This window comes from Lampris incognitus, chromosome 19 (assembly GCF_029633865.1).
Source record: "Lampris incognitus isolate fLamInc1 chromosome 19, fLamInc1.hap2, whole genome shotgun sequence".
NCBI classification, from domain to species: Eukaryota; Metazoa; Chordata; class Actinopteri; order Lampriformes; family Lampridae; genus Lampris; species Lampris incognitus.
The window spans coordinates 8,498,339-8,513,968 of record NC_079229.1 but is presented as its reverse complement, the minus strand read 5'-3'; the positions used below and the strand labels follow the sequence as shown (position 1 = coordinate 8,513,968).

The following is a 15,630-nucleotide window of genomic DNA, read 5'->3' as shown; positions in this document are numbered from 1 at the left end:
CAGCTGACATTCGACCAATGACAGCGGACGTACAGAGTGACGTACAGCGAGGTGCTACTTGTGTGAGAGAGGGGAGGGGAAGGTGAGTGCGGGCGTTAGCATGGACGAGGTGCATATTTACTTTATCATCCGTTTTTTTTTATGTCTTTAGAGGAAAAATTGAAAGTGAAAGGACTGGAGTAACAGTGTCCAAACGATGTTCAAATAACACAAAAGGACAAATGACAAAATCGTAAGTTTATGTTACCTGGTTTCAATGAAAAGACTGGCTAACGGCAAGTGTAGCTAAGAATTCACTTTTCTGTTTCCCAAGCTAGCTTTTTGGAGGAGACACGGCTTGGACCCAACAAGGAATGTGGATTTGAAACGTCCATCCAACAAAATTAGGAAACGTGTGTGTGTGTGTGTGTGTGTGTGTGTGTGTGTGTGTGTGTGTGTGTGTGTGTGTGTGTGTGTGTGTGTGTGTGTGTGTGTGTGTGTGTGTGTGTGTGTGTGTGAGAGAGAGAGAGAGAGAGAGAGAGACACACACACACACACACACACAGAGTTTTGGCATCAGGCCATTCTTGTGGGTACTTCTCTATATTGTTGTAGAGCACTTGCTATATAACAAGGTATATAGTGTCGTTGCTGTAACTTGGTATCTCGGATGCGATGCTGCTGTTGATGCAGCATCAACTATTGATGGGTTTAATGAATTTGTCAGCCCACCTACCCAATATCACCACCAGCCGTCACTGAATATAATAGTTATATACTGGAAAGCAACCCTGCTTTGTTTTCAGTGTTACCAAGGGGACACTGAAATCTGTGACACGGACAGGAAAGGGCAGGACCCAGATTTAGTCGGCACCAATCAGAGTACAGATGAGTTTCTCATATCCGTTATGTGCAGGTCATCCGGCACTCACCTGCCACACCAGGGAGCGACGAAGCCTCCATCTTACCAAAGATAGCCATGAAGGAAAAAAAAAAGAAATTTTGGGGAGAGTAGGGGTAATGGTAATGATGACAGTGGAATGGTGATTGAAGAGTTAATGGAGAATAAAAACCTAGTGTGCCTAAATGACGGAAGTAGTACAAGAATTAATATCAGAACAGACACAGAATCGGCATTAGATCTTACACTAGTGTCAGATTCATTGGCAGGGATTTGCTCGCGGGACATAATTAGAGGAACGACTCTTAAGAAGTGACCACTATCCTATAGTGACTGAAGTAGAGTTGTGTTTGGAAGAACATGATACTGAGTGCTTACAGAAATGGTCTTTCATTGGTGCTGATTGGTGTATCAGTGAACAAGGAATGCAAACAATTGATATTAATAAAGATGTTGATCATTTAAATGTTTCTGTTTGTAAAACTATTCTAGAGGCTGCAAAGAAGTTCATTCAGAAGAAGGGAGGTAAGCACAAAAGGAAGATTGTACCATGGTGGACAAAGGAATGTGATAAAGCAGTTAAGTCCAGAAATAAAGCTTTTAAAATGTTGAAAAGGAATCAGTTTTCAGAATCTTACTGAATATAAAAGGATGTAAAAAGGATGTATAAAAGGATAGGCACTGGGTGGTAGTGATGAGTTGCCGGATGGCTGGGGAAGCACTGCAGAAATAGTGAGGGAGACCGCTAGGAAGGTACTTGGTGTGTCATCAGGACAGAGGAAGGAAGACAAGGAGACTTGGTGGTAGAATGAGGAAGTACAGCAAAAATATACATAGGAAGAGGTTGGCAAAGAAGTGGGATAGTCAGAGAGATGTAGAAAGTAGACAAGAGTACAAGGAGATGCAGCGTAAAGCAAAGGGAGAGCTGGCAAAGGAAAAGACGTATGGTGAGTTGTATGAGAGGTTAGACACTAAGGAAAGAGAAAAGGACTTGTACCAATTGGCTAAACAGAGGGACCGAGCTGGGAAGGATGTGCAGCAGGTTAGGGTGATCAAGGATAGAGATGGAAATGTGCTGACAAGCGAGGGGAAGAAAATGAGAGAGAGAAGGTAGGATGATGTGGGGATAGTGAATCAGGAAGTGCAGTGGATTAGCAAGGAGGAAGTGAGGGCAGCTATGAAGAGGATGAAGAGTGGAAAGGTAGTTGGTCCTGATGACATACCTGTGGAGGCATGGAGATGTTTAGGAGAGATGGCAGTGGGGTTTTTAAACTAGATTGTGTAACACAATCTTGGAAAGTGAGAGGATGCCGGAGGAGTGGAAAAGGAGTATACTGTTAACGATTTTCAAGAATAAGAGCGATGTGCAGAACTGTAGCAACTTACAGAGGTATAAAGTTGATCAGCCACAGCATGAAAATATGGGAAAGAGTAATAGAAGCTAGGTTAAGAGGTAAAGTGATGATTAGCGAACAGCAGTGTGGTTTCATGCTACGAAAGAGCATCACAGATGTGATGTTTGCTTTGAGAATGTCGATGGAGAAGTATAGAGAAGGCCAGAAGGAGTTACACTGTCTTTGTAGATTTCGACAGGGTGCTGAGAGAGGAGGTGTGGTATTGTATGAGGAAGTCAGGAGTTGCAGAGAAGTATGTAGGAGTGGTACAGGATATGTATGAGGGAAGTGTGACAATGGTGAGGTGTGTGGTTGAAATGACAGATGGGTTCAAGGTGGAGGTGGGATTACATCAAGGATTGGCTCTGAGCCCTTTCTTGTTTGCAATGGTGATGGACAGGTTGACGGACGAGATCAGGCAGAAGTGTCTGTGGACTATCTTGTTTGCGGATGACATTGTGATCTGTAGCGAGAGTAGGGTGCAAGTTGAGGAGAGCCTGGAGAGGTGGATGTATGCACTGGAGAGAAAAGGAAGGAAAGTCAATAGGAGGAAGACAGAATACCTATTCATGACTGAGAGGGAGGATAGTGGAATGGTGAGGATGCAAGGAGTAGAGGTGACGAAGCGTATGAGTTTAAATACTTGGGGTCAACTGTCCAAAGTAACGGGGAGTCTAGAGGAGAAGTGAAGAAGAGAGTGTAGGCAGGGTGGAGTGGGTGGAGAAGAGTGTCAGGAGTGATTCGCGACAGAAGGGTACCAGCAAGAGTTAAAGGGAAGGTTTACAAGATGGTTGTGAGACCAACTATGTTATATGGTTTGGAGACGGTGGCACTGTTGAAGATGCTAACATTTGCATTGGGAGTTATGAAGAAGGACAGGATTAGGAACGATTAGAGGGACTGCTCAAGTTGGACGGTTTGGAGACAAAGCAAGAGAGGCAAGACTGAGATAGCTTGGACTTGTGTGGAGGAGAGATGCTGGGTATATATGGAGAAGGATGCTGAATTTGGAGCTGCCAGGGAAGAGGAAAAGAGGAAGGCCAAAGAGGAGGTTTATAGATGTGGTGAGGGAGGACATACAGGTAGCTGGTGTGACAGAGGAAGATGCAGTGGACAGGAAGAAATGGAAATGGATGATCCGCTGTGGCAACCCCTAATGGGAGCAGTCGAAAGTAGTAGTAGTAGATTGAATATAAAAGGATGCAAGCAAATGTAAGAAGAATCGTAAAAAAATGCAAAGAATGAATTTTGGAGGTCATTTTGTAACGCAGTGGGAAGGGAAACAGAAATTGATAATATCTGGAGGATGAAAAAAGATTGAATGGGATCAAAAGATAATATGGATATACAGTATTAAATGATGGTGAAGTAACAGCAGTGAGAGATGAAGAGAAGGCAGAGATGCTGGCAAAAACTTTTGTTAAAATTTACATTTCTAACTATTGGCGAGGAAGGGAAAATACAATAGTAGAGAGTGAAGAGCTATTACAGCAAGAAGACTCCAATGACCTACTAAACAAGCCGTTTAGCAAGACAAAACTGGACCGCTCTCTCAAGAAAACCAAGATGTCAGCACCAGGAAAATATCAGATCTGTTATTTAATGATCAACCATCTTAGTGAACCATCGAAGGATATTTTATTGGAATTATATAATAAAGTTTGGGAGGGTGGGAAATTGCCACAAAGCTGGAAGGAGCCTGTTGTAATTCCAATATGTAAACCAGGAAAGGATTGTACAAACCCAGAGAATTAAAGACCAATTGCTTTAACAGCCAACATGTGCAAAATAATGGGATGATGAATGAAAGGTTAACATATATAGAAAATAAAGGTTGTATATCTAAATACCAGAGTGGCTTCAGAAGATGGAGAAATACCATGGATCCAGCTGTATGTTTAGAACATGAAATTAGAAAAGCACAGATAAACAGAGAAAGTGTAGTGGCTTGTCTTTTTTGATGTAGAGCAGGCATATGATATGATGTGGGGAGAAAGATTATTAATCAGACTTTGTGCATTGGGTAGAAAAGGTAGAATATGTAGATAGATTAAGGAGTCTTTGCAAAGAAGATCAATACAAGTAAGAATAGGAAATAAATATTCAGCAAATGTTGTTGAAAATGGAACACCTCAAGGAAGCATAGTAAGCCCTATATTATTTTCCATAATGGTAAATGATGTATTTATGGGAATGGAGAATGAGATTGGCCTTTCGCTTTTTGCAGATGATGGGACAATTTGGAAGAGGGGAAGAAATAAAGAAACTGCAGGGGGCTGTTATGAAAGTAGAAGAATGGTCGTATAAATGGGGTTTTAAATTTTCAGTTTATAAGACAAAGACAATGTTCTTTACAAGGAAAGAATTGATAATGAAGTAAAACTAAAATTATATTATCAAGAATTGGAAAGAGTGAAACACTAAGTTTTTAGGGATATGGTTCAATGAAAGAATTATGACTTATACATATTCAGAAAGTAGTGGACACATGTAAGAAGGTACTAAATGTAATGAGGTGTTTGGTTGGAAGTGAATGGGGGGCAGATAGAATTGCTTTGAAGGCCATAGACAGTGGTTTAATTTGGTCAGTATTACATTATGGTTGTGTGGTGTATGAGTCAGCAGCAAACACTTCTCTAAAAAATTAAGTAAGATACAGTATCAGGCTTTGAGATTATGCACAGGTGCATTTAAAACAACCCCAACAGCAGCATTACAGGTGGAGATGGGAGACATGCCACTAGAAATGAGAAGGATACAGCTATCACTGAACTACTGGGTTAATTTACAGGGCCGTAGTCAGGATCATCCAACACTAGACACTTTAATCCCTTGTTGGGAAAAGGAGAGGAGGGAAACAAAAAGCTTTGGATGGACAATGACATAGAAAGCAATAGAACTTGAAGTAGATCAGTTAACATCAGAATCAGAAATACTTTATTCATCCCCGAGGGGAAATTGGGTTCTGTTACAGACACTCACGCTCTGATAACTAAAAACTAAAAAGATACAAGATAAGAAAATAGAAACAGAAACAAATAGAAATAAATTAGAAATAAGAACAAATATATCAACAAGCATGGTGCACATAAAACCCTATCTATACTGCACTACCGCAGCACACAAGCAGCACAAACAAAACCCGACAGGGCCAGTCCAGTGACCATTAACTCAGAGTGTCTGACAGTCTGAGTCTGAGGGAGGAGTTGTAAAGTTTGATGGCCACAGACAGGAATGACCTCCTGTGGTGCTCTGTGGTGCTTTTTGGCAAAATGAGTCTATTACTAAAAGTATTCCTGTGCCCAGCAAGCATGTCATGGAGTGGGTGGGAGACATTGTCCATGATGGCACATAATTTCAAAAGCGTCCTCCTCTCAGAAACCACCGCCAGAGAATCCAGTTCACCCCCACAACGTCATCAGCCATGCGGATCAGTTTATTGAGCTTGTTTGCATCCGCTACCCTCAACCTGCTGCCCCAACACACAACAGCAAACAGGACAGCACTGGCCACCACAGACTCATACCACATCCTGAGCATTGTCTGGCAGATGTTGAAGGACCTAAGCCTCTTCAAAAGGTAGAGACGGCTCTGTCCCTTCTTGTAGAGGACCTCAGTGTTCTTAGCCCAGTCCAGTTTATAGTCTATATACACCCCCAGGTCCTTGTAGCATTCCACAGTGTTTACACTGACCCCCTGGATGGAGACAGGGGTCACTGGTGTCATCTCCCTCCTTAGATCAACAACCAGCTCCTTTGTCTTAGTCAAGTTGAGCTGCAGATTGTTCTGCTCACACCATGTGACAAAGTTTCCCACCACAGCCCTGTACTCAACCTCCTCACCCTTACTGATGCATCCAACTATAGCAGAGTCATCAGAGAACTTCTGAAGATGGCAGGACTTTGTGTGGTAGTTGAAGTCCGTGGTGTAGAGGATGAAAAGGAAGGGAGACAGGACTGTCCCCTGTGGAGCCCCAGTGTTACTGGCCACTCTGTCTGACACACAGTGTTGCAAGCGCACATACTGTGGTCTACCAGTAAGGTAGTCAACAATCCAGGACACAAGTGGGGCATCTACCTGCATTGCTGTCAGCTTCTCACCCAGTAGAGCTGGCCGGATGGTGTTGAAGGCACTGGAAAAGTCAAAGAACATGACCCTCACAGAGCTTGCTGGCTTATCCAGGTGGGCGTAGGCACGGTTAAGCAGGAAAATGATCGCATCCTCAACTCCCAGTCGGGGTAGGTAGGCGAACTGGAGGGGGTCTAAGTGTGGCTTGACTGTGGGCCGAAGCTGCTCCAGGATGAGTCTTTCCAGAGTCTTCATGATGTGTGAAGTCAATGCTACTGGTCTATAGTCCTTGGAGTCCCTGGGATGCAGCGTTTTAGGCACATTTAACATTAGTCCAACAGTGCCTTTGCCAGCAATACCACCTTGGATACTTCCAGATGCCACAGTAGATTTCGCATTATTAGAAAAGAAGAATAAAGATAAGGAGTTTAATTATGATTCACATACCATACAGGCTTATATTGATAATTACCACGGTTACGTCCACATTCATACAGTAAATAAAGTAGGAGTAGTATTTATTGTTCCAGAATTTCACATTAAAGTAGGGATCAATGAGGAAATATCAGTATACGCAGCAGAAATGCTTGCAATATTGTTAGCAGTGCAGTGGATAGAGGAAACAAAACCAAGACTGTTTACAATACAATCATTCAGACAGCAGACCAGACATTTTAATAAAGGTACAACAAACATTATATAGAATTCAAACGATGGGTCTTACAGTATCATTTTATGAGTACTGGCACACATTGGGCATTAAGGGAAATGAAATAGCAGATACGGTTATAAAGAAGGCTACAAAACATAATCACATTGATTTGGCAGTTTCTTTAAGCAAGACAGAAATAAAGAACATTATTAAGCACAGATTGAAGGAAAAGTGGCAAAAGCAATCGGAGGAAGAGGAAAGGACAATGGTTTTACACAGTTCAAAGGAAAGTGGGAGAAATGAGGTGTGCAAGAAAGAACAAGAGATGAAACAACAATTTCAAGACTCAGATTTGGACACACTAGACTAAACGGTACACTTTTCAAAATAGGCGAACACAATACAGGCAGATGTGACTACTGTGGGCAAGAAGAAACAATAGAGCACGTTATGATACGTTGTCAGAAATATGAGGCGGAAAGAAGGTGTATGACTCAAAATCTCAGAAAAATGAATAGAACTGAACTGAGTTGTTATAAAATCTTATTTCAGTATCTTAGAGTAACTAATTTGATTGAGAAGATTTGATTTGATTTTTTTATTGGGGGGTGGGGAATAGTGTCACTAATCGACATTCTGGTCTACACCCCATACCGATTGGTGGCAGTAATGCGCCAATTCGTTGTTTGCCTACCGCCAATAAACACCAACTAGAAGAAGAAGCAGAGCGCGCAGCGGAGTGAAGTAGGCTTCAACGGTGTGGTGTTTGTTTTCTCGTGCATCTAAATATTCCCATTAACGCGTCGCCTTTAAGTATAACATCGGTCATTACTGCGGACGTGGCAGTAATTTGTCGGTGGAGCTCTGTTTGTTGACCTCACATAGCGCCTTGCCTGCTAGCCAGCTCCTGTTGTCTTGTCTCCGGCTCGCTGGACGCCGAGGTTTGCTGTGATGGCTGAATTTGACAGCAGGCTTTTGGTAAACGCTGATTCGGTTTCCACTATTTATACAAGGGGAAGAAACTTAAATTTGGTAAGGACTGTGTCGTCATACCCTGAGTTTGCCTATCACCTCCCATCGCCGTCTCTGAAATGTATCGAATGAGTCGTTTTCTGTGACTGCACGACTGCATTCAGTGAGCCCTGCTCGGCTTTGTGCATTGTGATAAGTGTGGACCACGAGGGGTTTCTATGGACCAGGATAGAGCACAACACTAACTCGTAGTGCCCCCCCCCCCGATTTCACAACTTAAAAAGACATTGTGAGGATTTGTTATTTGTGCCAGTGGCTGTATGTCTGTGCAAGGACAGTAAAAGTTCAGCAGAGGGCGCTCTGACATTAGCTGTCAACACGCACCTCTTTCGCGGCATGCAGTGAAGGTCAGAGGTCGGCTTTAGAGCTAGTGCCGCGAAGAGATGAGCGTCTCTGACCACTGTGTCAAATGTTTTGCACAGGTAAGAGCTGCTATGGCGACGCAACACAGTAAATCTTCAAGTGTTGTGGACACCGGTTTGCGGTCGGACACAATGAGGATCTGAGTTAACATGTGCATTCAGTCGGAGATGCGTTTATGTGCTGGAAGTGTACGCGAATCGCGCCAGCGATTAGCGGCTAATATTAGCATTAGCGATTAGCATAGGTAGTTCACACTGTGTTGAAGGGCTATCGGCCATTTTGATTCAGTGAAGTCCGTGAGATGTTCATGCAGTCGCCACAGCACTTTTTCAGGTTTGTTAACAGCATTTTACGGTGTCTTGTAGATGATGTTATTTGTGTTTAAAAGTAATAATATTGCTTGAATACAGGCAGTTAGCCAGCCAAGACAGACCTGTAAGCCTGTAGAAACACAAGATGGAAAGTCAAGTCAATTTTATTTGTATAGCCCAATATAACAGATTACAAATTTGCTCAAAGTCTTTATGCATGCTCCATAAGCTAAATAGAAGATGTCAGTTAGATTGATGGATGGATTGCATTTATATAGCGCTTTTCTAGCTGAAACGTATCTTGTCAATGAACGTATCCGGATGAACTGATTCAACCTGTGATAAGCTGGAAAGGTAGGTTTACTGTATTTCCCAGCCAACAAGATATAAATGGTAACAGGGCTAGTTAGACAGACTAGGTCATCCTTTAAATAGTTGAATGTGTAATGTGATGTTTGGATTTAGCTAACTGAGCAAGAGACATTTATGGAACTTAAAATCAATGTTCGCTCATTATGCCACTATTGTTTGTAAGGGTGGGGGATACCTGCAGTCTGGTCAGACTGTAGATTAGTGGTGAAACGTTTTTCTCAATAAACTTGTCGAGATAAACTGATTCAACTTTCCGTGATTTTTCTTACCTGGATTATTGCGCATGCATAAAGACATTACATGCGTTGAAGTTCAGAGGTCAGCGATAGAGCTTGTGCTGTGAAGATATGATGAGCATTTGCTGACCACCGTGTTAAATGTATTGCAAAGGTAACCCCCCCCCCCTATATATAAATTGTGTGCACCAGTTTGGGCCCAGTGCTTCATTCAGGACCTGTAACACGTGCATGTTATTTAAGCTATGTTTGTTCATACTTCGCAATCAAATGCATAGTTATTTCAGAAGCAGATGATCAGCTTGCAGAATGGGATCTAATATGCTTCCCCCCCCCCCCCGCCCCTTTCTGTCAGGAGTCCTCTGAGTCCCTGGTCGGTGGAGACGGACCTGTAGGAGAGCCAGCATCATCTTCAGTCATTGTAGAGAGGGGAAACTGGGATGCATTCAGCAGCATGGATCAGATCACCGTTGTCCGAATAGATGATTGTCACATTGCAGAGTTGCAGGCACAGTGGGGGCAGGAGAAGAAAGGTGAGGGGGAGAATGTGGAGTGCCTTGAGGTGGAATACTCTCTACCCACGGATGAAGACAGCATTAACGTCACGGGAGCCGAAATGACCATTGGAGAGCCACTGAGAGAGACGGAGGATGAAGAGGAGGATGGCGTGTATGTAATCGAATACTCCAATCCAGAAGAAGAGGGGGAAAGCTACAGATTTAAACTGGCCGTAGATGGGCCGCTACCAGCCAAAGAACAGATGAAACACCCCAAGGCTAAGGAGAACATTGAGCGCACTTCAAAAGGAAATTGCAGGGTGAAGGGAGGGAGCAAGGCATGGACAAAGCTTGACCGAAAGGCCGACGTGAAGTTTTGCTGCCCAGTGTGCGCCGCCACATTTCCTAGCAACGAGACCCTGTTGCAGCATGAAGCCAAGCATGGCAACATGGGGGGGGAACAGCGCAGGCGGAGATGGGAAGCGGCTGGTGTGCAATTTGTGCCCGCCGCCAGGGAAACTGTTCAAGAAGATGGCAGGCCTCTCCGTGCACCTGAAACTCATCCACTACAAGGAAAGGAAGAAAGATTATTTCTGCGGCATGTGCAGGAAACTGTGCCGCAACCAGCTTGACCTAGATGCCCACACGCGTCGCCACGCCAACCAGATGGCGGTCTACCAATGCTCCCTCTGCCCATTTAAGTCAACAGACAAATTGATCAGTGGGCTCAGTGGGAGGTACGTCATGAAGAAACACTTGGAGTCTGAGCACAGCGGGATCATCCCCAGCTGTCAGATCTGCAACAGAAACTTCAAGAACCTGACTTCGTACCTGTCGGACCAATTCAGACACGTAGGCATTTCGCCTTTCTACTGCCCTAAATGCAAGATCTATGAGATGACAGAGAGGGGCCTCGTAGTGCACCTGAGGAATGACAAGCTGAAGAACAGAAGGGAAGGGGCGGGAGAGGACGAGGAGGAGATGGAGGAACAAGAAGAACATGCCAGTAGAGCAGAAAACTCTGCTACAGATGACTCTGACTCCTGACCCTCCCTCAGATATCCCTGGCACATCTGATTTGTTGAGATTCATGGCTCTTCTGTTTTGAGGTGTGTGTACAGGCTATAAAAAATACAGTACCACCAGTACCACCAGATTAATGTTTTGTTTTTCCATTCTTCCATGTCATTTGCCATTGTTCTCTGACCAAAGACAGGTCAAAGAAGGTTGGATCAATTCATCTGGATACAATGTTTATTGACAGATATGTTTCATCACTCATCTATGTGACCTCTTCAGTCTAAACTGACTGCACGTATCCCCACCCTCATAAACAATACAGTTGCATAACGACCGAAACCAATAATCAGTTTCATCTGCAAATACGGGTGTGACCATTAACTAGAGTTACAATGGCCATGTGTACTATTCAGAGGATTTACACTTTTAGACCCCCACCCCGGTTCAGGGATGGTTGTTCCCTCTGAACATAGATGGCCTCTTTGACTCCTTGTTCAAACCAGCATTCCTCCCTATCAATGATGTGCCCATCCTCATCCTTGAGAGCGGCCACTCGCCTGTAGATGGGTGTAGACTGCGGGGTCCTGGCCTGACACGTTGGCTCTCGTGTTGTGCCATTCTCTTGGCCAGTGTCTGTTTAGTTTCCCCCATGTACAAGTCACTGCAATCCTGCCGGCACTTAACAGCATACACAATATTGCTCTTGTTTGTGCCGGGGGACCTGATCCTTGGAGTGGACCAACTTTTGACACAGTGTGTTTTGGGGTTTGAAAGCAACTGAAAAAAAATAAAACATCCACATTCATTGTCAGAAAAGGGGAGTTGTAAAGACCATGAGGTCACTGACAGAAGGTCTGTGATTCTGTCCCTGAAGTCAGGCATGAAGAATAAGAGATCAGCCTCTGCTGCCTGTAGTGTGTGAGGAGTGCAGAGGGTGGAAATGCCTGGCAGAACTGTAGGAGTCATGACTGCCTCTTCCTGAGTTGTCAAATCCCTTGGCTGAGATCTGGGACTCTCTATCTCTATCTGCCATCACGGGTGATAACATTTCCCTAGCTGTGTCTCAATTGCTTTCACACCCCAAAACATGCTGCGCCAGAAGTTGGTCCACCCCCAGTATCGGGTCCCCTGGCACAAACCGTAATATAGTGTACACTGTTAAAATGCCAGGAGGATTGCCGTGACTTGTACATTGGGGAAACTAAACAGACGCTGGCCAAGAGAATGGCACAACACAAGAGCTAACACGTCAGGCCAGGACTCCACAGTCTACACCATCTACAGGCCAGTGGCCACTCAAGGATGAGGATGTGCACATCCTTGATAGGGAGGAACGTTTGTTTGAACAGGGAGTCAAAGAGGCCATCTGTGTTGAAAGGGAACAACCATCCCTGAACCAAGAAGGAGGGGGCTAAGAGTACATTTGTCGCCATCTTACAGTGCTGTGATTGCAACCATTCTCCAGTCCTCTGTGAACAGTACACATGACCATTGAAACTCTAGTTAATGGTCACGCCCATATTTGCATATGAAACTGGTCATTGGTTTCAGTTATGTAACTATATTTTACATGGGTGGGGATACCTGCAGTCAGTTGAGAGTGAAGAGGTCACTTAGATGAGTGATGAAATGTATCTGTCAATAAACGTTGTGTCCAGATGAGCTGATTCAAACTTCTCTGATTTTCTTACCTGGGCTATTGGGCATCAAGACAGTGGAAGACAGGGGTAAATGTTTGTGACTACTAACCTGCAAGGGAATAAAGGAAACCTGTTAATCTTTTTCTTTTTTTTTTTTTTTTTTTTTTTTATAAATGTAATCCCATTGTCTTGAGATCAACCTTTGTCACATCTGACATGTTATGCTTTTATCCAGTGCTTCTTGCAGCGCTGCACATTTAACTGAACAGACCCTCTGACCCTGTCAGTAGGAGGATCATGATCTGCCTGTCGAACTTGACAGGAGCAAATCTTAACGTACATTGTAGAAAATGTATCAAGTCACTATATTTTAGAAAGTTCTTTGTTTTAAACCATGTACATACTGAGTATTTGGGTCATTGCACGTTTTTTTTTGTTGTTAGTATTTGTGTATTTTGTATTGCGTACAGAGCCAATGTAGTTATACCACAGTGGTGGTGAATGTGCCTTTGGCTGAGATTCTTTCAGGTGGAGTTTTTTATCAGCCAGCACGACTGGCTGCTCTGATTTGACTACCCTGAGTCTGTGTTTATGTCCCTTTTAAAGTCCAGACTACAAATCCAGGTTGCATTCCGTGCTTTCTACTCGTTTTTGTCCTCCTTTGACTTAAGTGAGGGCATTCCTAAAATGCCAGGGTGAAGCGTGGCTGCCAGTCAAAATGGGATAGTAAGAGAGCGTTTACTTTCCCGTGATCCTTCTCGATTGTGTCCCTTTCGCAAAAGGAACGAAATGCAAAGCTTCTAGCACGAAGTGTATCCCACGATCCATTGTTCTAAGAGGTCCAGGATGACAATTTGTTCTTTCCATTGTCCCATAGGAGAGGTTTTCCTGTGCCACACGGTTGCCAGATTAGTGTTAAGTCAGGCAAACAAATGACCTACGTTTTAAATATTAAGTTTGACCCCTTTTATTGAATGGCAGTCCTCATTTGTTACTGTTGTACACCATTTATATGTTGGGTGTTTGTAGTTAGAACAAAAAATGTTGGAAAAAATATTCCTGAAGGGGACGTTGGTTCTTATTGGTGCTAATTGAATAGACACTAAAGTAATGGCTGGACACGGTCCGTTATAGTCTCAAAAGATATCCTTTTTTTTTTTACAACCTAGGTCTTACTTTTGTAGATTTTGCAAGATGTTACTCAGTATGTTTATGGGGCAAGTACACGAGTGTCAGACATGGTCCAACAAGTCCAATATCACTGGTGGATGACACTGCTGAGCCACTTCCTGGTTCAGCTTGCAGGGATCAGCAGCAGGTAGCAGTAGCCATCCAGAAGCTTCCCTGGCCAGCACCGTAGACGGAAAATGGACAGTCATGGACACAGTCTGGCTGAGACAGTAGCGTGTTTTATGTTGTTGAAAGGACAGGTTTAAGGATAATCTGTGGGCTGCCGTAGAGCTGTGGCCAGTGGTGGTCCTGTGTCCACCATCTCCACAAGGAAGCTCGTCCAAAAAAAGAAAAAACCTTATTTGCATAATGGAAAAAACGTGACCCAGGTTGTGAACAGAAATAGAATGATCCTTTACAAAGCAAGGCCTTGCACGTAATTCATTAAGTAACATACTGGAAGTATCAGTAGTACTAGTATGTAGCTCAAAATGAGGAAAGCTGGCCATGCTGTACTTCCTTCTACTGCCAGGGCCGCTTCATCTCTGCTTGCTGCTCTTCCCTTGCAGGAAGTGTTGTCGCTCACTTGTCCATCATGTGTTGTGTTAGCTTGGTGCACACACACAAGACGACTCCAAGGGCGGTGAATGTGTGTTGACTTGGGCTGAAACGAAGCCCCTGACTGCTGCTCTTAGAGAACCACCAGTGACGGTGGCTCCACGTCATCGTCATCAGCTGACTCCCCCGAGCAGCGTCCAGACTGCAGGCCTGCTGCGGTCAAGTCCCTGCAGCAGGGACAGGCAGTGTCTGTTAAGCTTGTTGGACCCCTCTGATGGAGGACACACAACGTAAACTCTCATTTTCCTCAGACCCCCCCCCCCCCGCTGTTAAAACCAGCCTCCTTTTTCTTTGAGTGCATTTTTTTTCTGTGATGCGCTTAATTGTTAGTGTTAATTTTTTTTTTTGAAAAGCATCTCCACCTTATAATTGTGTTTCTTGTCTTTAGGTGTGGACTGTGGTGTCTGAGGGCAAAAGGTGTGTCAATATTACAGTTGCATGTACAAAATGTTCTCACTGATGGAAATGTAACGTTTTCGACGCAGGTTTGTCTCCCAGAAAGAAGCAAAGTGACGGGCTGCATGTGCTGGGGGGGTCCACAGCACCTACTGGTCACCCGGGTTTGGGTGCAGACTCGTCGGCCAGCTGGCGTCTGAATCCAGGGGGTCAGACAGGCCTGTGCTGTCTTCTCTGTGTGCCAAACCTGGTCTTCCTGGGGGTGCGCCCTGGTGGCCAGTCGGCTGAATGGACCTACCTAGAACCACATCTCTGGGGAAAACGAAACAAAACCAGAACCGTAGTCCTGTTCCATAATGGTGCTCGTCCTGTCGAGGCTCTGGTGTTTAAAGTCCTTTCTCTCTTCAGTGTGAAGCGCAAATGAATGACAAAAAAAAAATGCTGTGATTTAACTGGTCAATAAAAACTATCACCATACCTTTTACTTTCTGAAGATGGTTTTTATTTCTTTTCAATAGAAAGTCCGACTCTTGCTGAGATACAAAAACAGAGCAGGACCAGCAGCAGCAGGGCAGACGGGCAGGAGGGAAAACAAACCTTTCTGGGAGGAGAAAATAGAGGGGAGGAGGTGGGGGGGGGGGCAAAGAAAAGAAAACCAATGAAAAGAGCTGCTCCCCTTTTCTCTCAGTGAAAACAAAGAGTCATCAGAAGACACATTCCGTTTACATTCCTTTCCCAGAGCTGTACAGTAAATAATGAGGCAAAACGCTACATAGATCTCATATATATATATATATATATCATACAAAACAATTAATAAACAAACTACTTTTTGATGCTTTTTCTCAGAATTACAGTTACATCCCTTATGTTAATGCACATTCAGATGACCAAGGAGAGAGGGTGGAGGCTATACGTTGCCATGGTAATAGATTTGAAATGATTTGCGGGGGCTGGAGGGGAGGGGAGGGGTGGTCGGCC

The 15,630-nt window shown here is 44.0% G+C and overlaps 1 protein-coding gene across 1 annotated transcript; it reads left to right on the top strand.

The window, feature by feature from the left end:
• The first annotated feature begins 8,346 nt into the window (after nt 1-8,346).
• On the top strand, nt 8,347-15,125 carry si:dkey-226l10.6 (zinc finger protein 567). Its single transcript, XM_056299796.1, has 3 exons — nt 8,347-8,722; nt 9,664-10,914; nt 14,642-15,125. The coding sequence occupies exon 2, from the start codon at nt 10,235-10,237 to the stop codon at nt 10,850-10,852; it is 618 nt and encodes a 205-aa protein (XP_056155771.1). The 5' UTR covers nt 8,347-8,722; nt 9,664-10,234; the 3' UTR covers nt 10,853-10,914; nt 14,642-15,125.
• Nucleotides 15,126-15,630: the final 505 nt, after the last annotated feature.